Source organism: Sminthopsis crassicaudata, chromosome 2, assembly GCF_048593235.1.
Source record: "Sminthopsis crassicaudata isolate SCR6 chromosome 2, ASM4859323v1, whole genome shotgun sequence".
Lineage (NCBI taxonomy): Eukaryota > Metazoa > Chordata > Mammalia > Dasyuromorphia > Dasyuridae > Sminthopsis > Sminthopsis crassicaudata.
In genome coordinates this window covers 521,974,300-521,999,170 of record NC_133618.1, presented here as the reverse complement: position 1 = coordinate 521,999,170, position 24,871 = coordinate 521,974,300, and the positions used below count along the sequence as shown (strand labels likewise).

At 32.5% G+C, this 24,871-nt stretch overlaps 1 protein-coding gene across 8 annotated transcripts in view; it reads left to right on the top strand.

Annotated features, from left to right (window-relative positions):
• Positions 1–24,871, top strand: part of GABPB1 (GA binding protein transcription factor subunit beta 1) — a 68,377-nt gene that overhangs the window by 20,885 nt on the left and 22,621 nt on the right. For 4 of the 8 annotated variants that reach the window (XR_012486931.1, XM_074294481.1, XM_074294479.1 and 1 more), the window contains exons 2-6: positions 19,168–19,275; positions 20,353–20,520; positions 21,920–22,114; positions 23,529–23,676; positions 24,000–24,113. Coding sequence is in view for 7 of the 8 variants with exons in the window: in XM_074294481.1 (XP_074150582.1) it covers positions 19,168–19,275; positions 20,353–20,520; positions 21,920–22,114; positions 23,529–23,676; positions 24,000–24,113 (733 nt within the window). In the remaining variant the exon portion in view is untranslated. Of the gene's footprint in view, positions 1–10,231; positions 10,344–19,167; positions 19,276–20,352; positions 20,521–21,919; positions 22,115–23,528; positions 23,677–23,999; positions 24,114–24,871 lie in introns of those variants that run through there. The other 4 variants (XM_074294484.1, XM_074294483.1, XM_074294480.1 and 1 more) reach the window with 2 other exon arrangements.

Genomic DNA, 24,871 nt, shown 5'->3' with positions numbered 1-24,871 from the left:
AAAGAACAATAGAAAATCAATTTGTTAGAGGAGGGAAAAAATGTGATCAAGGATGCATATAGAAAAGTTTTCTTCGGCAAGGAAGTAATTCATCTCTTCAGAAGTGAGGGTCTAGTTAGTGAGGTAAAAATAGGAGTGGGGAAAAGTGTTTAATTTTTTTTTCTTCTGCAAAATATGAAGCAAGATTGTCAGTTGAAAGAACAAAGGTAGGTTTGAAAAGGGGTGAAAAGGTTTGAGAGTTGTTGGGATGAATAACATTAGTCAGAAATATATAAAATTATTGCCTTACTATAGTGATGGCCCAGTTGAGATTGTGTAACAAATTTTTAGTGAACCTAGTCAGCTTGGTTTTGGGATTTTCTTCATCTTCATGAGTAGGAGGAAGGCAGTGGTTAGTGGAAGCAGTGTAAAGCTGAAAGTTGGCAGGTCAGGATTATTGATAGACTAAAGGAGCAAGGGTTTCAAGAAAAGAAGACAGAAGACAGTACAGAATTGAACTGGTTCATTGAAGGTTCAGGATGGAAAAGGGAAGAGAAATAGTATACAAGTGAAGAATTGAGAAAGAAGTAAGGAATAGAGGCACTGGAGATTGTACTTAGAAAAAAAAATAATTAGAGGTAGCAAGGCAGAGGAGGGTTGGAATGACCACAGATTGTTAATAAATAATGGAATTTAAGAATTTATGAATTTAGAAGTGGAACACCTGTAGGTGATGACAATATAAAAGATGTGACCATTTGTGTGTATGAAGTAGGTTGATAAAAATGAGAATTTGAGGGGGCTAATAGTGTGTATATTGGAATGCTCTAATATGAAAGAGAGGAGTTGGGGAAGAAATAAAGATGAAAACCCCAGTACTGAACTTGTTAAACAAAGGAGAATGTCTTGAAGTTAATTGATTATAGCTATCATTGTCTTGATTGAGTCATCAATGTGGAATGAACCTAAAGAAAGAGATATACTGCTGAATAATGGTGGTAAAGAGAGAGTTTGGAAGTAGGAATAGGGAGGAAGAAATATTCAAACTTCCCACCTCAATCAGTGAGTTGGGGTATAAATGAAAATGCACCCAAGTTCTGTAGAAATGGTGGCCAGGACTATATGTTATCAGTAGAAAATCAGGTCTCTTAGAGTATAAAAGATAGAAATGGTTTTAAAAAAAAGGGGGAAAAATGTTTAAAATGAAAACAAACTTGTTACCTATGAAATGGACATTCTAAGAGCAAAGTGGGAAGTTTTTAGCTTTAGAATGGGATGTTGGTGGAATTAAGCTGAGACAAAATGAGGGAGTTCTCAGTGGGGGAAAGATAACAGGATTTGAACTATGACAGCCAGGAGTTCAGAATCACTAGATAGGAAGGGGGATGACAGGCTCACAAGCACAGACTTCCTAGTCTTACAGAATTGTGCTATCTTCGTGGCTTTCCCCTTTGTTAGAGGAAGCCCCAGAATTGACCAGGAATTTCCTTGGTCCATTGAAACTATTGAGAGTAGATAACCATAGGTATTTTTTACCTGATGTCAACTAGAAATCATTGATCACAAAATTTAGAACTAGAAAGGACCTTATAACCTGACTCCCTCATTTTAGAGATAAAGAAATGAAAAAGAAAGAAAATAAATAAAATGAGAAGTTGAATATTAAAATTTTCAAAGATAGCTAATACTGGAGCATAAAATCATGAAGTCAATTTCAGCTTTTTTTTTTTTTTCCAGATTTTTTTACAAAGTGATCAAAGCTGTTTATAAATGTCAGTTTCCTAACATAGTTTGTCAAAGTCTTCTGAAATTTTGTCCTGAAAATCAAGAAGTCACATTTTAAAAGTCCATCAGCTAACACAATAGCATAGTACCTGGTACGTAGAAGCTTGTCGATTGATTATTTATATCTTAAAGCATAAACTATTTGACCAGGAACGTATTGTCAACCTAAAAATCTGTTTTCTTTATCAGTGTTAAGGAGTGACCATAAATATATACATCACTTTAGAATATATTGTACAGTAGGAAGAAATGGAAATTACATTTGAGAAGATAAATTTGGGAAGAGTGTATTTAAAAAGAATTCTAAGCTAAAAATAAGAGTTTTAGAAGGACTTAGGGTTCATATTTCTAAGATATCTCTAAGAGAAGAAAATCATAAAAGATCACAGACTATTATTATCAAAAAAGGTAATTCAGAAGATCGGCAACTTTTGAACTATATACTAAATTCTTATCCATATAATGTTCAGTGTTCTCATCTGGATGATAACTTGAGGAAAACATGAGAAGGAAACATACTTTTACAAATTAATTTCTCTAGTCAGCCACATCTTCATATTCATAGTTTGTGGTTTATTGAGATACAGAGTATAAAATGCTTCCTTGCATGGTATTTAAAAACAAGATTTGACTTGGTAGCACAAAGATAAGTCTTCAGGACTCACTTCTGAGTAGATCCCGTGTCTATGTTAAGACCTTAAAGGAGCCTGTGACAGAAATAAATACATCAAAATAGATTATAGGACTTGAATACCAGATTAAATTGAAAGGAGACAATTATGGTGTCATGGAAAAGAGCCCTGGCCTTGGTATCAGGATCATTTTATTAGAGGCCTGAGATTGTAGAATACATTTTGTAACCAGAGACAATTTATTGAACTCTTTGAGCCATCATTTCTTTCTTTATAAAATACTTGTACTTCTTAAACTCATAGGATGGTTTTGAGAAAAGCATTTTGCAAATCTTAAAGCACTATGTATATGTGAATTTTTATTTTATTCTTAAGGCCCTGGAGAACCACTAGAAGATTTTTGAGTAGGTGCATGCATTGATTATATTTGTGAATCAGTAAAATTACCAATCAAGTGAAGAATTGATTAGAGAAGGGAGATCCATGAAAGTTGAGGTAGTTTAGTTGAGAAGTAATGAAAGCCGTAAAGTGGCTTAGGGGCATTGTGAATAGCAGAAAGGAGAGGATTGATATGAAAGATCTTTGAAGGTAAATCTAGACATATGACCAGAGAAAAGGCTGTCCTACTCTTCATGATTCTATTTGTGGTTATCGTAGCAAAGATACTGGAGTATTTTGCAGTTTCCTTCTCCAGCTAATTTTATGGATGAAGAAACTGAGAGAAACAGGGTCAAGTGACTTGCCCAGTGTCATCCAGCTAATAAGTATCTCAGGCCAGATTTGAACTGAGTATTAAGGGTCCCTTGAACTTTTCTTTTTGAGTTGCCATATTTTTCTGAAACACTGGACCCAGAGAATGGAGGAATGCAGGAGACTCTGAATATGCCAAGAATGATCCATCCATCTCTAGCTGAAAAAATTTATTGTTTGCATTTGAAATTGTATGTCCTTGGGAGTCAATATAGGTGCCAGACTAGGTTTGTGCATCTGGGACACTTGTAGATAAGCATTTATTTTCTTTGGTTAGCATTTCTCAAGGGAAAAGAATGTGATTTTTGGTGTTGTCTTGCTCCTTCCCTTCACAAGGAGGTTTTGTTCTTTTTCTGCTTTTACAATACCTTTCCCCTCCCATACCAGGCTTCTTTAGGTGGAGATTTTTTAATCTCCTCTTTTCTTTGTCCTGTTGCTATATATATATATATATATATATATATATATATATATATATATATATATATATATATATATATATATATATATATATATATATATATGTATGTATGTATGTATGTATGTGCAGGCTTCTGTAAGAACTGCTCTGGCGTTGGGTTCCACAAGCAAGTTCATTTCTCTTGTAATAAATCTAGTTTTCAGGTAAGTTTTATGAAGTTGTGATTTTCTGTTGACAGAACTCAAGAAGAGAAATCTTTGTGATGCTAGGCCTAGCATTCTATCCATTATACTGAAAGAAGCTGAGTTCAGTTGTAAACCTAAATTTGAGATGCTAGCAGTTAAAGTAGCAATCTAAATAGATATCCAGTAGATAGTTGGAAATGGAGGAGAGAGTGTGGTTTAGAAATAGTCATGGGTCAGGGGAATAAAAAGTTTTGCATTTGATCAGAAAGAGGTGATTAATGATTTTGAAGTGATGAGTTTTGACAATGTACTAAAGACAAATTGCAGTTGGTTAAGTAATAAAATGTATGGTAAAGAAGCAGAAGCAGCAAATATAAACTGCTTTTGTTGGAAGTTTGACAGTACAGAGTGCAGAGAAGGGGAAAGAATAGTAGTTGGAATGTATAGCAGGAGAAAACGAATTTTTTTTCCTAAACTATCAGTACGACCTGAGCAAACTTGTTGAGGGAAAAGAGCCAGTCAGTGGAAGGGGGAAATAGCTAGAGCAAGATCCCAGAAGGAATAGGAACCAGAACAAAATAAAAGGGTTCACCTTGGCATAGTAATCCTTTGAGACCAGAGGGAAAGAAAAGAGGATAAGTGAAGATGAATTTTGAAATGTGGAGGAAGGGAGATTAAACTTATTCATATGCATTGGCCTTGTTTTTTTTTTTCCCTATTTAATAATTTTTATGCTTTTTTTTTTTTTAACGCATTTGATTTGTTTTCCAGTACACACACACACTCACACTGAATTCTCAAAAATTTGAGCAAAATACTATCGACATTATTTGCAGTAGTTTACCTTTCTACTGAAAGGAAGAAAGTAGTTTTTTGAGACCAAGATTAGTTCCCCAAAATAGTATGATTTCCACAGCATTTAGCATTATTTTTGTTTGTTTCTATAATAATTTCATATATCTAATCTCCTTACTGTGCATTGTTTGTACAATTTTTTCCATATTTCTCTAGCTTCCTAGTATTTATAATTCTTTTTAGCTCAACTATATTCCATTACATTCTTATGCCCCAGTTGTCTCAGCCCTTCCCTAACTCATGGGGCTCCATTTTGTTTTTAGGTGGTTTTTTGTTTTGTTTTGCTCTAATAATGCTGGTAAGGGTATTTTTTTTGTTTGAATATCTTTCTTCTTATAGACTTCCTCACAGATATATATATCTTGAAGTTTGACGACTGAGTCAGAGTACAAAGAGTTCAGTATCTTGAAAAATTCTAAATGGTTTTTCAAAATAATTAGACCAACTCAGAACTACCACAATAATCTGTTGGTGTACCTATTTCCCCATAGCTTCTCTATTATTCACTATTTCCTTCTTTTATTATATGTACCAATGTGATAGGCATTTAATTTAAATTGTCATTTTCTTATTAATGGTGACAGAAATGTTTCATATAGTTTTTGATAGTTTGCTTTTCTTTTGAGACTTGCTTGTTCATGTCCTTTAATTTGAATAACTTGTCTTGAATAATTGGCCTTGATCTTTTAAGGAAACTAAGGAGTAAGGCCATCTGATGCATGAAATGTTAGAGATGGGGATGTAGTTGAAGAAGGTAGGCAAGAAGCTTTTATTACTTACTTGCTATGTGCAAGATACTACACTAAGCAGAATACTAATATAAGTTAAGAGAAAGACCATCCCTGCCCTCAAAGAGCTTACCTTCTAATGGTGGAAGACAGCACTTAAAAAAGGAAAAGGTTGTGGGGGTAGGGAATGAGAGAAAGTATCAACCCAACTGATTATGGGGATAAAGTCTAGGGAATCAGAATATACCTGGTAGGGGAATGAAATATTGCTGACCTGGGCCTATCCTCCAAAAGTTGATTTGAGAGGAATTGGGGAATGGATAGATTTATTCTGATTTTGATAAGAATCTAGAAGAGATAAATAGATTACCATGTGACAATGGGTATTTGTCCTAGTTGAAGTTACATAGCATATATTTTTAGTGGACCCAGGTTTAAAAAAAGTTAAATTTGATTGAATATACACTTTATGTAGGAGAGTAATGTACCCAATTGTAGATGACCTTGAATGTAAGTCAGAAATAGGGAATAAGTAACCCTCATAATTTTTGAGTAGAGACACCATGATAATAGTATTTTAGAGAGAATTATGCTGTTTAGGATGTATTGGAAATGGGATAGAAAACATTTTTTTTAAGAGCAGGGATTCTTTACTGTTTGTGTCAGTTTGGAGAAGTCTAAGGATCCCTTCTCACAGTACTATTTTTATTTTTGTTTCATATCTAATAGTTTTTATTTGCCAGATATTTGCATGGGCAATTTTACAACATTGACAATTGCCAAACCATTTGTTCCGATTTTTCACCTCCTTCCCCCTCCCCCCCCAGCATATGGCAGGTTGACCAATACATGTTAAATATGTTAGAGTATAAATTAAATACAACATATGTGTATATGACCAAACAGTTGTTTTGATGAACAAAAAGAATCGGACTTTGAAATAGTGTACATTTAGCCTGTGAAGGAAATCCAAAATGCAGGCGGACAAAATCAGAGGGATTGGAAATTCTATGTAGTGATTCATAGTCATCTCCCAGAGTTCTTTCACTGAGTGTAGCTGGCTCAGTCCATCACTGCTCTATTGGAACTGATTTGGTTCATCTCACAGTACTATTTTTAAAGGCATAAAATAAAGTACAAGGGAAACCAATGATAGTGAAATGTACTTGTCAAAATATTTTTTTTTTTAAATTTGTCATGAAATCCATGACTAGAAAATGGAAGGGAAACATAGAAGTAGCAATTATCCTCCATTAAGATCATATCAAGAAGAAAACCGTGATGGATATATTGAGGAAGATAAAAAGTTAAGACACTACCTCTGCTCCCTGAGTGCTTATATTCCTTAAATAGAGGGGTTAAGACTATGACACAGATTAGAATAATACACAGTATTACTGGGCAAAAGCGTTAGGAAATTATAAAATAAAATTACAAAATAAAAGGTTACATAAGGTTTGAGAGGTAATACAATTACTGAGGGATAGCAGAAAATGATTGCTCACAGTATGGGTAATAGATGAGGCATGTCTGAGTTGGACTTTAAAGGTGTGAATTTAATTTTAGGGAACTGGAAGTTTTTTGAAGATAGAAAATTCATGATAAAAGTGGCATTAAAGGAAGAAAAATGTTAGTATTCCTTCATCTCTTAACTCCATACTACTTATACATACAGTAATTTATACCATCTAGTAGGTTATTTGTTCTAATTCATGGATCCTGGATTGACCAAGACCTAGGATTGTTCTCAGCCTAGCAGGATATATTTTTTTTTCTTGAAACTTAATTCCTGAGTCTATGCATTCATGTGACTGTTGCCTCCTTATCTAGAGAAGCTACATAGAAATTTACCCCAGAACCTTCCCACTATTATTTGCTAATTATTCTTGATTCTCTTATTCAGAATGCCAGAGGTGTGATTGACCTAGAGAGAAAGAAATTTTCTTTCCTGTGTATTATGAGATATTCTCTTATGAGAATATATGGAATTATTGATAAGTTATTGGTGCCAAGGAATATCTGTAACTTACTTTGAGTACTGAAGTTATGGGTATATAACTCAAGGGTTTCCATTTCCCTGATATATGTATGGGAGAAGTCTTTCTGGCATCTTGAATTGGAATTCAAAATATAGTTCCTTTTAAAAAAGTACTTGTAAAATATGTAAATTTAAAATAATTTTACAAAAGAAAACCAAACTGTATTATGAATTCCAGTACAGGAATTCAAATACAGGAGAACCACATGGTACATTGGATAGAGCATCAGTAGTCAGGGAGATCTTAGTTTAAATCCAGCCTCAGACATTTACTGATGGTATGACCCTGCACAAGTCATATAATCTCTGTTTGCTTCAGCGTCTCATGTATAAAATGATGACATCCTGGAGAAGGAAATGGAAAATCACTCCTGTATCTTTGTCCAAAAAAAAAAAAAAAAAAAAAAGTACTTTGTCCACAAAATTACACAGAGTCAAACACGACGGAATGACTGAACAATTGTTACCACTTCAGATGCATATTGTTTTGACATGTAAGATATTTCACAAATAGTCAAATAAAACCTCTGCAAGGTACATTTCCTGAAAAAAAAAGCAGCTTATTGTATCTTTACAAAAAATCAGGATGAGCCCTTTAGTATTGACAAGTATGGCACTAATATAAATATTAACTTTACTGTTTTTTTCCCCAGAGTTTTTTCTTCTTTATTTTGACTTTATTTTCACCTTTTGGCTCTGGTTTCTTCTCTGTATCACTTTAGAGTAGTATTCCCATATTTCTCTGGCATCTTTGGTAGTATGATAATCTTTTACATTCACATTACTGTAAATTATTCAACCATTACTCTACTATTTGACACTCATTTTTATTAATTATACATTTTTATTCTTATAAATCATGCTGCTATGAACATTTCTTGTTGTACATGTGGATTATTTCTTGTTCTCAGTAACATCCTTGAGCTAGAAGTTCTATATGAAACAATTTAATAACTTTTCTGTAATGCACTTTACAGTAGAAATTACATTTTAACAAGTGATTAGATAGACTTGAAATGGCACTGCTAGTACTATAATTCAGGAACATTGTCCAGTAAATAGACTTTTTAATTAGTTTAGGAACCTATGGATTGGGGAATTCACTTTTATGTCTGTTGTCTTGGGACAACATAGTTAAATTTTATTGAAGAGGTTTATTAACAGATTAGCAACAGTGTAATAAATACTTTGGCTACATGCAACTCTTCAAGAGCATCTAACAAAATTACAATGGAATTATGTGTTGGTGATTGGTGGTGGAATTATTCATACCAAGTGTCAAGTTCCTATTAAAATCCTATTTCTACTGATAACCTTTCTCCTGCTTTCTGTCTAGTGGTTTCCATTTTTAAACTTTTGCACATAGCTTGCTTATCCATATTTGTCTGCTTGTTGTTTCCCCCATTAGTGTGTGAAGTCCTTGACCAGGAACTGTCTTTTGCCTCATTTTGTATACTCAGTCCTTAGCACAATGCTATGTTGCAGGCACTTAGTAGGCATTTAATAAATGTTTATTGATTGACTAATTTTGTACTGCCTTTGCTTAGTGTCTGACACAAAATAGGTGCTTAATAAATGTTTGTTTGTGACTTTGACTACTTAGTATCCTTTTTCAGTCCCTAACAATGCTTTGCACAAAACAGGAGCTCAGTAAATACTGATTGAATGACCTTGTAAAAAGAGCCTATTTTCAACTGGGTATACATGTAAATTAAGATAATTTTATTCTGATTTTATTGTATATGAGAGTCTCCAGTTGAGAAATTTAGTTGAGAAGTGTTTCACCACCAGATGGCCCTCTCAGCATGTGAAGAGCTACTAAGCAAAATTAGATGTTATATTTACAGATCATTTGAAAAAATATCAGAATTCAATTCATAACTCATAGTAAAAGGTAATTGAATTTTAAAAATTAAAATATCAAATTTAGTTTGACAAAATTCAATAGAATTTATGAGGAAAAGGACAGTACTAGATAACAGATTTTATAATTTGTAGCTAGTAATATTTAGGCACAAATGAGATTTGGTATACATGTTTAAACAAAAGTTAAGTGCTTTTTCAATTGTTTAGGAGATGTTTCAATACAAAATACAGTATACCAATTTATTCCACGTAAACTGTTGCTAACTGCTGTGATGAATTGAACACTTAAGATTGTTGTAGAAATCTTTAGTGGTATGAATTTGGAGTAAACTTGGGCTGTGATCACATTTAGTCAATTGGTTTAAAAAAAATCATATCTGATCTAATGGTCAGAATTATGATTTCTACCACTAGTCAAATCAGTTTGTTTTTTTGGCTAAAGTGACTTGTCTAGGGTCACACAGATAGGAAGTGTTAAGTGTTTGAGATCAAATTTGAACTTAGGTCCTCCTGACTTCAGGGCTGGTGCTCTATCCATTGTACCAACTAGCTGCCCCAGTCTGTTTTGTTTTTAAATTATTGCTTTCGTTGTCTTTTTGCAGCAACATTAGCCTATTAAGGCAAATAATAAATTTACTTATTCATGGCATTTTCAAAACTAAGCTGACAGAATTAACTCATGCCTGTTTTATGGACTTTCTGACTATTTAGGCTGCTTGATGACTGGTGAATTTGCTCAGATACCTCTAAGGCAATGATAACAGGTCATATTTACATATTGCTTTATGCTTCAGAAGTGTATTTGTTAATAATGTGGTCAAATATCTCTCCTTCCCTTAATGTTTTCAGACAAGAACATGTGCATGGCATTAGGAAGCATGGTTCACCTAATTGACAGTCACATGATATAAATCAACTCCCAACTATGGTATTGAGCCATTTCAGTGTCTGACCCCATTTGAGGTTTAGTTGGCAAAGATACTGGAGTGTTTTGCCATTTCCTTCTCCTGCTTATTTTACAGATGGGGAACTGAAACAAACACGATTAAGTGACTTGCTGAACAAACAGGATTAAGTGACTTGCTCAGAGTCTCACAGTTACTAGTAAGTGACTAAGACCTGATTTGAACTCAGTACTCTATTCACTGCACCTAGATGCCCATCCAAATATATATGAATTAACTAATTTTTGTGGTTTATTTGTTAGAAGTTTTAAATTCCAAACTTGGTATTCAGCTCTTTTTTGTTCCAATTGTTTATAGTAAAAAAAAATGCAAACTATTAGTTTGCATTTTTTTTTTCCTAATAATCTAGTCTAAAACATAATTAGGAAATACCTAATTGCCACTTCCCAGCTCACATACGTACTTGTTGACGAACATGTTAGTTTATATAGGCTGGAAACAAATGTAAACTCTCTATTTGGGACTAATTTCCCCCTGTCCCCTTACCCTTCAAGAAATACATTTCTAGGATAAATTCAAGCCCAGGTACTTTCCCCCCTCCCTCTCTTACAAATAATAAGTTCCTCTAATTTTTTTTTTTTTTTTTTTAGAATTAACCATAGACAGAGAAAGACTTCTTTGGAACAGTCTTCCTCTGTGGGACCTTTCTTCTCGAATTTGAAAACTATTTTGAAAATATCTCACTTTTCTATTTTCTTCTTTCCATGGATTATTATACAATTTAAGATAAAAATTCGTGTGGTACCCTTTTCCATTTGTGAATAACCATAATTTAAGGATATATACACATATGTACATGTACATTCTGGGACTTCAGTCTCTTCTTCATCCGTGTTATAGGATAGACTTTCTTGCCTGGGAGTAACTTCTGTTTCTGCTAGAATGTTATCTGAAAACCACAAAGGAGTTATTTACTTTATAAAACTAGATAAATCATGACAAAATAGATTGGAGAGGGGGGAAAGTCTTAAAATCTCAAGGGAGATTAAAAAGGAAAAATAGAATGAAAGGGGCACAGCAGTACCAAGTCTTAAATTGTATTTTAAGGCAATAATCAAATCAATTTGGCACTAGTTAAGAATCAGATAAATGGTAAGGGAATAGGTAAATAAACTACAGAATAGCATAACTTAGTAGCCCAATTTGTCATAAATCCAAGAACCCAAATTGTTGAGAATTTATTCTTCAACAAAAAATGTGGAAAAACTGGAAAATAGTGTGTCAGAAAATAGGCTTAAGCCAAAATTCTATACTCTACAATACACACACACAAAAGAAGCAATTTTAAAATAAAAGATCATATCATAAAAACCAGATACAAAAAAAAAAATTAAAGAAAAATGGAAAGAATGAATATCCTTCAAATCTGTAGTTGGGGGAAAATAGTAACCAAATAAAGGATAGAAGAAGATAGAATAGATAATCTTGAGTCTATAATATTTAAAAGCTTTCTTGTGAATAATATAAATGTAACTAGAGTAAGAGAGAAAGTTTGTAGAAGTTTTCAAATTATATATTTCTGAAAGAACTTTGATATATAACACACAGGGAATTGACGTTATTATGTAATAATACTTACATAATTACATAATACTAAGATTCCATAGATAAAAATATACAAATAGTTTGCATTTTTAAAAGTATCTATAACCATTAAACATGCCCCAATTCACTAATAAAAAAAATTATTTCAAGATTTCATTTTTTTTATCCACCAAATTGACAAAGTTGAAACAGAAAAGTCAGGTTGGAGAAACTTTATGACAATAAAGTTGGTGGAACTGTGACTTGGAGTGATTAAAAAAAAAAAGATCATACCCTTTAACCTCACCATCTTAGCAGAAACTAGTAAAATTTACTTGGGCCAAGTGGTCTGAAAGAAGAAGCAAGGCATGACTATGTTGCATGTATTTTTTGTCTTGTCTTTAATTATCTGTTGGGTTTTTTTTTTAATATCCATTATAAAACTAGTGAATATGACTATATATAATATAATAATATATATAATATATAATTTTATGTGTATATATATATATATATGTATGCGTGTATATATGTAGATAGATATAGATATTTTCCCCCTCTTTAATCCATTTCTGATGTGAGTAGGTTTTCAGAACTACCAGTCCTCCCCCATATAATTTTTCTGTGTTGATTCTTGCCCTCCTACCTCATTTATATGGCATAATTACTATTTTTACCTTTTTTTTTTTTTTTTTTTTTTTTTTTTTTTTTTTAAAGCCAGTTTTCCTTTTTTCTTAGAGTCACATCATACTCAGCTCTATTCCAGTCTTTCTTTTGGAAAGACTTATGTTAATCTTTAACATTTGGCTTACATTTCCCATATATAATAGGTATAGTTTGTCCTTATCAAATCCCTTGAAATTAGTGTTTGATATTGACTCTTACATGTTAAATATTCTATTGAGATCATGTTTATTTCAGACTATGTGTATATATATATATATATATATATATATATATATATATATATATATATATATATATATATATATATGCATATATATGTATGTCTCTGTATCATGTATTATGGTTGCTGATAGTCTGTGCAATTCTAATTGTAGTTCTAGCATATTTGCTTTTTTTTTTTTTTTTTTTTTTTTTTGGTTTTTGCCTATAAAGTTTTCTCTTTGATCTGGGTTTTTTGAAATTTAGCAATGATATTTCTTTGTTTTCCTTGTAAAGTCTCTTTCAGGTGTCAATCTGTGGATTTTTTTTTTTTTTTTTTTTGTTTTGTTTTTCTATTTCTACTTTCCCTTCCATCACTTCAAAAACAATTTTCTTTTAGGACAATTTTGTTTAATTATTTCTTGTGTTATTATATCAGAGTTCCTTTTTTTGGTCATAGCTTTCAGGTAATAGTTATTCTTATGTTTTCTCTTTTTTTCCAATTTCTTTTATTTTAAAAAGCAGAATAATAAAAAAAGAACAGAAGAGGAATACAAAACAAAGTTAAGCAAAACAAAAGAAAACATTGTCATGTGCCCAAAAGAGAATCAGGGAGGATTCAAATGATATAACCACAAATTGTCATATCAATAAAGTATATATTTTAGTAGAAGAAATTATATTCATGAATTTCTTTTTCTTTACTTCCTTGAAAATTGTTCTTTGGTCTGCTGTATACTTTATTTGCTTTATTCTTTTTCCCCTTTTATTCCCCCCCTCCTCCCAAAGAAAGGTGTTTTCTCTTCTTGATCTGTTTTCCAGATCTGTTTTTTTTTTTTTTTATAAAATGTTTCACATTCTTTTAAATTTTTTTTTCATTCTTTATATTTTGTTTTATTATTTCTTGTCTCTTTTAAAACTTTACCAACTTCCTCTTGCCCAGTTCTAATTTTCAGAGTCATTTTCTTTTTTAAGACTGGGAATTGGGGCAGTTAGATGGTTCAATGGATAGAGCATCTGCCTTAAATTCAGGAAGACCTGAGTTCTTTTTTTTTTCTTTTTGAGGCTGGGGTTAAGTGACTTGCCCAGGGTCACACAGCTAGGAAGTGTTAAGTGTCTGAGACCAGATTTGAACTCGGTCCTCCTGAATTCAAGGCTGGTGCTTTATCCAAAGACCTGAGTTCAAAACGGGCCTCAGACACTTAATACTTCTGGCCAAGTCACTTAACAGGTTCCTCAAAATAAAACAATACTCAGGATTTCCTTTTCTAGTTGGTTGACTTTCTTTTCATTAATCTTGTTTTCTTTGGATTGTTCTTTTTTGAAGTTTTTCCTCAATCTTTTTTGATTTTTTAAAAAGGTTTTTCTTTTTTTTTTATTTGAGTTTTAAAAATTCTTTCTGGGCAGGTAACCATTTAATATTACATTTTGGAGTAGGAGAGGCTTATTTTTTTTTTTTTTTTTTTTTTTAACTTCAGTATCCTCTGAAGATGAACCCCCAGTCTATTTTTTTTTTTTTTTTAAATAAGAACTTACAAGTATAACTATAATCTTGGGATGGAGGGAATGGTGCCTCTGGGTTCATTTTAGCTGTCTCTCCTCTGGTCTGGAATCCCAAATCAAGAACTCTCCCCTCCTGCAAGTGCCTGTAGCCAGCAGCGTTTCTGCCCCACTGCTTCTGCATTCACCATGTATGCTGATTCCCACTCACCATGTCTCAGCAGCACAATCTGGTGTTTCTTATCTGTGGAGCTTACCTCAGTTTTCTCATACTCAGACCTCTTACTCTCTATTCCTGTGAAATATTCCTGTGCTTGGGGGTGAGGCTACCTCCAAATACATCTAGCCCCAGGGCTTCTTCCCCCTTGTGTTTATACTTAACAATGATTAAACCTCTGTCCTGGAATTTTTTTTTTTGCCTGTCCCAGAGGACCCCTATTCTGCCCCAAGTCTTACTTGTTTTTCACTAGTCTAAATTTGCACTGAGACACATTTTTGTTCCATTTGTAAGGAAAATCTGGAGAGCTTGGAATTTTCTGACTTACCCCAGCCATCTTCTCAGAATCCTTCCTCTCACTGAAACTAGTGAATTTCAAAGAAAATGATATTAAGAATTCTCTTGGTTGTCAGCCAGTATAGACTTGACACAGTGTAGATTTGACACAAAATATAATTCTTAAAATTCATATGCTGAATGCATGCACAATTCCAAATACTGGTTTACAAACTTATGCTAGGAATTAAGCATTTCTTACTGTATAAACATTCATTTTTGCAGTTTGATATCATGAAAATAAAGCCACAAGTTTTTAAAATCACTTGTTTGGTGGATAGAGCACCAGCCCTGAAGCTAGGAGGACCTGAGTTCAAATGTAGCTTTGGACATTTAACACTTCCTAGCTGTGTAATTTTGGGCAAGTCACTTAACCCCAATTGCCTCAGCAAAAAATAAAAATTAAACAAAAAAAATCACTTATTTGAAAGGAGTAGCTTTTTTGGAATAAAGTATATGGCATGTCACTTAACTTGTCTGCCTCAATTTTCTTATCTGTAAAATGGAGTGAAGATTAGATAAAATAATAATTGTAAAGTTCTTCACACAGGGTCTGGCACATTTAAAGACTGTATACTTTTAGCTGTTATTGTTAATAATCATTTTATTTTTCAAATAAAATCTCATGAAAATTATATAAATTTAACCTACTGAAAAAACAAAAAGTAGTTTACGTAGTGAGCATTTAATTTAAAATATATTACATTATACCAGTATTGCATTTTGCAATAAATTTCAGTTTGTGAGTTTGTAGTTTGCTAGTATTTATAGCAATGTAACACTTGATTTGGTTTAAATTTTTAAATGTTCTTTAAATTTTAATTTTTATATATTCTTTGAGAATAAATAATTTCCTATTCCATGTTTCATGTGTATACTAGGCAGAATATACAATTTGCCAATAAATATTTATTTAGCACGAAGGTACTAACTAGAGATATAAGTACAAAGACTGAAAAATTTTTGGCTTTTTTAAAAGGAGTTTTTTTTTTTTGTTTTTTTTTTTTTTTTTTTTTTGATAAATGAAAGATTTATTGTAGAATTTGGAAGGAAAGCTCAGTTAGAAAGATGTCAGGGCCAGAGGTGGCCGCTGGGCAGGCAGGAACCCCACATGGCTGGAAGGATACCATGTGTTGGCTGGGAGGGCTCCTGCCAAGGAGTTTATTTTTAAAAAATGTTTATTTTATTAAAACAACAAAAGAAAGAAAACCAAAAGGAACACAAAATAATAAATAGAACATTGTCATGTGCTCAGCAGAACACTACGGAGCATTCAAAATATATAAGAATAAATTTCCAGTTCAAGAAAAGATATATAAATAATAGAAGAAATTATATTTATGAGTGTCTAGCTTTTCTTTACTTCCTGGCAGATTGTTCTTTTGTTCTCTGCTGTGCACTTTTAAAAAACTTTTATTTATTTTTTTTCCACCTTTCACATCTCCCTCCCCCTTCCTCAAGCCGGCAAAGTTAAGCAAAAATATATTTATGTATACATACATACATAGATATACATATACACACTTATCTTTACTAACTCATATCTTGCTAACTTTTTGCTGTAATTCTGCTCCTTAACTTGCCTTGGTATTACTTATCTTCTTCCTACCCATGGATCGCTCCCTTGTCTTCTTCCCTCATCCTTTGCTTCCCCCTTTACCTGTCCCCTTCCCTTTATTTCTTTATAGATTTTGGAAGGTGCTATACTCTTCATGGTATATGTGTAATGTTGCCTAGTTAACCCATTTCTAATGTGAGCAGGTTTGTAGAATTATGAGCCTTCTTACCCCTTCTACTCTGTGTCTATGCTTTCTGTGCACCTCATTTGAATTACAAGATTACTACTTTTATCTTAAAACTTACCCCAATTTTTCTTTTGAGCTACCTAATTCTTGATGTCAATCTCAAATATATGGTATACATTTCAATGTAAAAAACATAAACAATTTGTACATATTAAATTCCTTGAAATTGATTTTTTATATTGGCTCTTTATGTTAAATTTTCTATTGACTTTGGGTTTGGTTGATAGAAAGTCCTGAAGATCTGCAACTTCATTGAATGTCCTTTTTTTTTTTTCTCATTCAGGATTATGGATAATTTTGCCGGATATGATATTTTTGGCTACAAGCCTAGTTCTTTTGATTTCAGTATATATGACTCCAGGGGCCTGTAGTCTTTTGTGTGGCTGCTGTTAAATCCTGTATAATCCTAATTGTAGTTCCAGTGTGTTTGAATTTTTTTTCCTTGTTTCTTGTAAAATTTTCTCTTTGATTTGGGGGTTTCGAATTTGGCAATAATATTCCTATATGCTTTCCACAAAGGATCTCTTTGAAGTGGTGATCTGTGAATTTTTTCTCTTTCTACTTTCCATTCATGTTCTATCAATTTAGGACAATTTTCTTGGATTATTTCTTGCATTATTGTGTCAAGGTTTTTTGTTTTTTTTGGTCATTGCTTTCAGGTAGTTCAATTATTCTTTTGTTTTCTCTTCTTGATCTGTTCTCAATATCTATTGTTTTTCTTATAAGATATTTCACATTCTTTTCTATTTTTTCATTCTTTATATTCTGTTTTGTGATTTCTTGCTCTGTGATTTCCCCTTGCCCAATTCTAATTTTCAAAGGGTTGTTTTCATCTTTTAAGACTCTGTATTTCCTTCTCTAGGTGGTTAGCTTTTTTCCTATAACCTTGTTTTTCTTGGATGGCTATTTTATTTTATTTTTTTAGCTTCTCCTCAATGGTTTTCATTTGATTTTTAAATAATTTTTTGAGTTCTTATATAAATTCCCTCTGGTCAGGTAGCCATTTGATAAAGTTATTCTTTGGAGTAGAAGCTTTTTTTTTTTTTTTACTTCAATTCCTTCTCTGAAGATGAAGATGAACTCTGGTTTTCCCTGTTCCCATAATATATTTCTACTATGGTTGAGCTCTTTGCCAGTTTTTTTTTTTTGTTTTTTTTTTTAAATGAGAACTATTAGTGTAAGCATCTCTAATCATGGGGTGGGGAAATGGTACACTAGACACTAGTTTCACTTTAGCTCACTTCTATGACCCAGAATCCCAAACCAAAAACTCCACCCTCCTGCAAGTGCTTGCAGTCAGCTAAAATGAAGGCCCAGTCAGCATGTTCATGGCACCTCATTTTTTTCCCAGTAATCAAGGAGGTACATCCAGAATTGAGGTTTGGCTGGAGACAAGGGGAAACGAGTTTAGAAGCAGCAGAGAGTAGAACTTATTATTGGGTTGAGATAGGACAAGGAGGAAAGAGATGTCAGAACAGGAATAATGGCCTCAGAAAGGAAGTCTCAGTGAGAATGAAAAATAGGGAGTGAGACATAGGGAGAAGTGGAATGATAAGAAGTTGTGGTCAGCTAGGGAAGTGTTTGAATTTTAAAGATGAGAATAATAATGGGTAATGATGGGATCCATTATGTGACTTGAGCTACCTATGGCTGAAGTGAGGTGAAGGTATAGATAGGTAATGACATTTTAAGGTGACTGAAGAATTGAGGAGTTAGGGAATTGCAAGTATTCAAGTCCCCTAGGAGAAAGAGAGGAATTGATGAAGATAGGTTATATGAAGAACCAAGTGCTAAATTCCTTGAGAGAGAATGGAGAATGACATGGGGTTGATTTTTCTATTCCCATTATAATTTGAATTGAGTAGAAAATTTTGATTATGTAGACTTAAAGAAATAAAAGGAAGAATATGTCCACTTCCCTTTTAGGGGACCATGGTGACAAGTGCTAAGAAAAGGTAAAGACTGTGTTGGACAGGATAGCTGTGTGAAGATTTCTTCCCATCCCCTTTGTTTGCCTCACTTTTTTTTTTTTTTTCCCTTTTTTACCCTGCCAAAGAGATTAAACACTAAAAGATTCCATATATAACAATTTTCATAATGATTTTCTTTGTCGTAGCAAAAAAACTGGAAATAAAGTCTATACCCATTAGTGGGTCAAAGCCTGATCAAATTGTTATATCAAATGAAATGTAATTACTACCTCTATGCTGACAATTCTCAGATCTACCCAGCCAGCCCAAACCTTATTTTTATCAGTGTCAGAGAAAAAATTTTTAATGCCACTTTATTCTTGTGACAAATAAGAAACATTTCTGATATAAATGCCTATAGATGAATGTAGGATAATCAACTTTAATTAACTGTTTGTTTTTAATTTGGGTCCGTTTTTCTCTTGCATTTTAGCCTTGTATTATGTGAGTGCATGAATTATAAACTAATTTTCATATTCTCCTAAGCAAAGAATAATTAGGAATATGAACATATATACTTGTCCAAATATATTTTTAAACTAAATATTAATTGATTTTTGTTTTGTCTTTAGTGGTAGATTAGCCATGTACTTTTTCTTTCTCAAAGAATAATTGAGAATTGAATTAATGATAAAAGCAGGAAGCAAAAAAGTACTATGTCCATTGATTTTAAATTTAAAGTTAAAATTAACATTGAAATTTTTTTCCTTCTTGATTTTTGTCTAGATGTCCCTGGTAGATTTGGGAAAGAAGCTTTTAGAAGCCGCACGAGCAGGTCAAGATGATGAAGTTCGGATTTTGATGGCAAATGGAGCTCCTTTTACTACAGATTGGGTAAATAAAAGTTAAAAAATTTTTTTTTAGAAAACTTAACGGCAATTTTACTCTTATTTATTTTTGAATAACATTTTAATAATTTTGATTAACTGACAATCAATTTATGAATGTATTTATAAATCATTAATTTATACCAGATGTGTATGATAGAAAAAGAAGATTGAGCCCAGTTATGAATATGTGGCAAAAGTAAGAGATAACATGAGTATATCTATGCTCCATTAACTGCTCTGGCAATTTTGAGAGCTAATGAAGAGGAGAGTCCAGCCCACTAAGTCCTATTCTTCCTCCTGAGCCTGCCATCTCCAAATTTGCAGGATGTCAGGATGGATTGTAATTTCTTTTGTTGGAAAGAATTTCCACATGAGAGCACAGATACATTTGGGTATTCACAGAGTTAAGTTAATCATTTTTTGGTTGGAGCAATTTTACAAGTTAACTTGTATGATTTTAGTATTATGACTGTATTAGAAGTTGAGCATATGGATATCATGAACAGTTAAATTATGTTAGTGGAATAACCTCTTTGTCCAAGGATTTTTCTTTTAAATTACAGAGTCTCTCCTCAACTTATTTTTTGCTGTTTGATAAATCAGTACTACTTGTGGTCATCTATCATCCTTCTCAATGTTATTTTGTTTTGTAAATGAGCTCTACATTGGTATTGGCTTTGGTTGCCATGTTTCTTTTACAAATTCACTTAAAGTATCACCTCCAGTTTGCACCCTTTAAATTTTGCTTGTGCTAATTGTATACTATGTTAAAACTTCATACTGAACTTAATGAAGTAAGCAGGAGTTTAGTGGACAGCTCATATGGAATAGAAGTTAGAAGTATTTCTAGCTCTCCTACTGACTGAAATCACAGGCTAGCCAAGTAATCTTTCTTAGCCTTAATTTTTTGATTTGATTGACTACTGAATTTTTCTTACAGGATACAGATATTTTAAAGATGAATAAGATATCTATAAAGGTGTTTTGAGTTCCTATTAAGAAAGATATCATTACATATGAAGTAGCTATATAATGTATATTAGAAAATCAGTTTAAATATTATTTTTATTTTGAATTTTAGTTGGGTACATCTCCACTTCATCTAGCAGCACAATATGGGCACTATTCAACCACAGAGGTATTACTCCGAGCTGGTGTAAGCCGAGATGCCAGAACTAAAGTGGACCGAACTCCATTACACATGGCAGCATCTGAAGGCCATGCAAGCATAGTAGAAGTTTTACTTAAGGTTTGTCTTTTATTTCCTGACTTTGAAAGTAAACCTAAACTTGAAATAATGATAGCTTATGGAAAGAAAAATTACTTGATAAAATCTATCTTTTCTGGAAGAATTTATCTCTACTGGGTTCTTATATTCTTGAGCTTAAAAAAAAAATTCTTGAGTTTCTTTCTGGAAAGTAGTGTTCTCAGTGAAAGTAGGGTTTTTACATTTTTTTTTTTAATTTAAAAAAAAGGTCAGTAAAAGATTTAAAAAATCATTTTAGTTTATCCCAATTCTTCTTTCTTTCCCCTTCCCAAAGAACTTTCTAATATAAGAAATTATATTTTTGAAAAAAAGAAAAGGAAAATACCAAAGCTAATTAATACTTCAGAAAATTCTGAAAATACCTTCAACACTTATGGATTTTCCACCTTTGCAGAAGGATGAACTTGGAAGTGTCTTCTCATATCTTTTGAGCCATGCTTGTTCTTTATAGATTTGCAATATTCTGATTTGCAACTCTACTAACAGTAGACTAGCCCTGCTTTTCTTCCCGTAACCCTTCCAATACTGAAAATGTCCATCTTTTGTCATCATGGCCAATTTTCTGGGTATGGTGAAACCTCAAGATTTTTTTGATTTGCAATACTTATATAACTTGTGATTTGGAGTTTTTTTTTCCATCTGATTATTAATAGTTTAGAATACTTCTTTTGAGAACTGTTCTTATCTTTTGACAACTTATCTATTGGAGAATGACTTTTGTTCTTAAATATAAATATATGTATATTTAAAAAATAAATATATATTTGGTAAATATATATTTTAATTATTAGTCTATTTTTTTTTTTTTTTTTGAGTATCTAAAAGCTTCTCAGAAGTATTTAGAGAACTGAGAAAACACTTTCTGATTAGAGTTCAGGGAACTCTGAGAAAGGGTAAAATTGGTAGTGGTAGATTAAAAAATGATACTCTTTGATCCTAGGATCCTGACTTTGATCCTATCTTCTAAATTATCCTTCCTAAATGACTTATTTATAATAGTGTGAAATTAAAAAAAAAAAAAACATAGACTGTATATCTATTAGGAATATTAAAAGAGATTTTACTCCCTCCTGCAGTTCTCCCTTTTCTTAATTTTCATGCTCATACTTATCACTAATGAGAAAACAAAAACAACAAAATACAACAGAATAACTTAGGCTTTTTGAGGTATCAAAAAAGAAAGCAGTTAGAAAAGCCAATCTAACATAAGAATAACTGACTAGTAGGACATAAGTTTGATCTAAACATTAATAAGTGAAGATTGATTATATATCATTGTTGTAAGTTGTTGTTTACAGACATGTAGAACATTTATAGTTTCATTTTATATAAACTGTATTTTATATTTTAAATAATATATGGATTTGTAATATTTTTGTAGCATGGCGCTGATGTCAATGCAAAAGATATGTTAAAGATGACAGCACTACATTGGGCTACAGAACATAACCATCAAGAGGTGGTAGAACTTTTAATTAAATATGGTGCTGATGTCCACACCCAAAGTAAATTTTGTAAAACTGCTTTGGATATTTCAATAGACAATGGAAATGAAGATTTGGCAGAAATATTACAGGTAATTTTTTTACTTTTAATTTTAAAACTTATGGAAGAATACCTGATTTTTACCATGATGTCAATTGTTAACTTGTTGCCTTTGAGATGTTTTGAACAAAGCTTTTTCCTTTCTTTCATTTCCTCCCTATTTTTCCCCAAATTGATTCATCCTATTCATTTTCTCATATCTCAGGGAGTCTCTAATCTTTTAATATCTAAATAAAAAGGATTATTAAATCATTAATTGATGTGATTATAAAATTGTTTCTAAACTCTTTTAGGTCTTTCATTTCCTTGGCTGTTTCTTTTAATTCCTTTTATAATTTGAATACTTCAAAGGAGGAAAAAAAAAGATGAAAAAAAATAAGGGTCAGCTAGATGATATAGTGCATCAGCCCTGGAGTCAGGAGGATCTGAGTTCAAATCCAACCTCAAACTCCTCAAACCATTTTCTAGCTATGTGACCCTGGTCAACTCACATAACCCCAATTGCCTCACACACACACACACACACACACACACACACACACACACACACACACACACACACAAATATTACAATTTGGATACTCTATTTGCATATTAATTTGAGATCTTTTTTTCCTAGAGTAAATTATGTTTATTTTAAATAAAAATAATTTCATCAGTGATAGTAATATTTATTCAATGAACTAAAGCATTCTGTGGGTTCTTGGTCTTTACTTTTACATTCTCTTCTGATTTTTATCCTCTTCAGAAGGCTTTTTAAGGGCCTTGGTTTTTTTCTAGTGAGAATTGGCCATTAGTGAACCACTTTTTAGTGTGCTATCGGCTTCTTCTTTTAGAGCTAGATTGCTTTTCATCATAAAGAAGGAATTCTCCACATTGACATAAATCATCTTCTTTGCTCATTAACTTGACTTCTTTCCTTTCTAATTCCCCTTATCCAGTTTAATTTTTTTTCCCTTTTAATTCTGGTTTATAACTGTTGTTTTTCTACTAATTAAAAGTTTTTTTATTTAGGGAAACTAGGATATTTTAGTGTTCAATTTACACTTCTAGGCATGGGAATTAAAAGGTTGGAGTCAATTAATGTGAGGGGAGCATTTTAATCTGAGCATTATGGAGTGCTAAATGAAGTATAATAAATAAGGTATTAATTACAATTCTGTAATTACAGGGCTTTCATAGGGTTTGAAGTTTTTATTGGCTCCCAAATCTCTAGTCTGCATTGCTAACTTTGTCAGATACTGTTCTTAATCACTTTCTCCTTTTTCAATATTTTGCTGCTTTATCTAACAAGCAGGTTGAGGTTGAGATTTAAACATATTCCACTCAGTAGACTACTAAGCAACTTTATTAAAGATAGCTCCTTTAAGGGAAGTTTTTGAGTTACATTGAAGACTTGTACTACTTTGAATTATTCTAAACCTCTTTTGTGGTTTCTTCTCTAGATTGCAATGCAGAACCAAATAAATACAAACCCAGAGAGCCCTGACACTGTGACGATCCATGCGGCAACACCACAGTTTATCATTGGACCTGGAGGGGTGGTGAACCTAACAGGTCTGGTATCCTCAGAAAATCCATCCAAGGCAACAGGTATTGAGATGCATGTAGGGTAGCTGTTGGGATTTTGTGCTTTAGTAGGTATTCACCATTTTAAGGAAGGACTTGGAGAATGAGGGTAAGACCATAGTAGCTGCATTTTCCTTCTTTGATATATTTGGCATATGACAGATGTTTGGCCAGATAAAATAATCTAAAGAAAGATGACATCGGACAAAGCACTAACATTTTAGTTTTTGAGAAAATTTTGATTCAAAATCCCACTTTGATCCAAAAGGAGGGAGTAGCTCAAAGCTGTAAATTTGATTAAAGTTTTTAAAGAACTAATATACTCTGTTCTTTATCCCCTTTAATAGATGAAACAGGAGTATCTGCTGTTCAGTTTGGAAATTCATCTACATCAGTATTAGCTACATTAGCTGCTTTAGCCGAAGCATCTGCTCCCTTGTCCAATTCTTCAGAAACTCCAGGTTAGAAAAATAAGTTTTATGGTTTTAAATAAAGCAGATATAATTCTTGGTAATTGTAGCTTTACAGAACTATAACACTTGAAGAGACCAGGACCAAAACCATGAAAGATATGAGTGATTGTCCAGTAGTTGTTGATGTTGTTGTGAGTGGGGAGTGTATAGTTCAGACCTTTGATATGATCAGTGTAAATTCTCAGTGAGGAAATGCCCTCTCCCAGTGCAGATCAGGAACTGTTCTGCAACTCTGAGAGTTCCCTGAACACAAGGTTAATTGTGTTGGCTGGGATCATATATCCAGTTTGTGTCAGAGGAAGGATTTAAACTCATGTCTCCTTGATCTAGAGGCAGTTCTTTATTAAATAAGACTACTCTCTGTTCTGTTCTTGAAGACAGAACATGGTAACTTATTGTACTATTTGTAATAACTTTTAGAGTCAGGATACTTCACTGAAGTTTTACTCTAATGCCTCAAAGTGATGTGGTTATCATTACTTCTTCAAGATTTTACAAGGGGAACCCAAGCAGCATGTTAACATGTATTTTTCTGAGCACTAACTCAATTTGGGAGACTCATCATCAGAAGATTGGCCAACAGCTGATGAATTGTCTTCAGCTGCAACATTTGAAGACTATTTACTAAAGTATTGAAGGGATTACTTGCGACTTGCTAGGGTGCATTATTTAAGAGCTATGATGAATACATAAGCCAATGAAATAATGAGCCCTTGACTTTTGAAGTACGTGTATAGCCATGATAT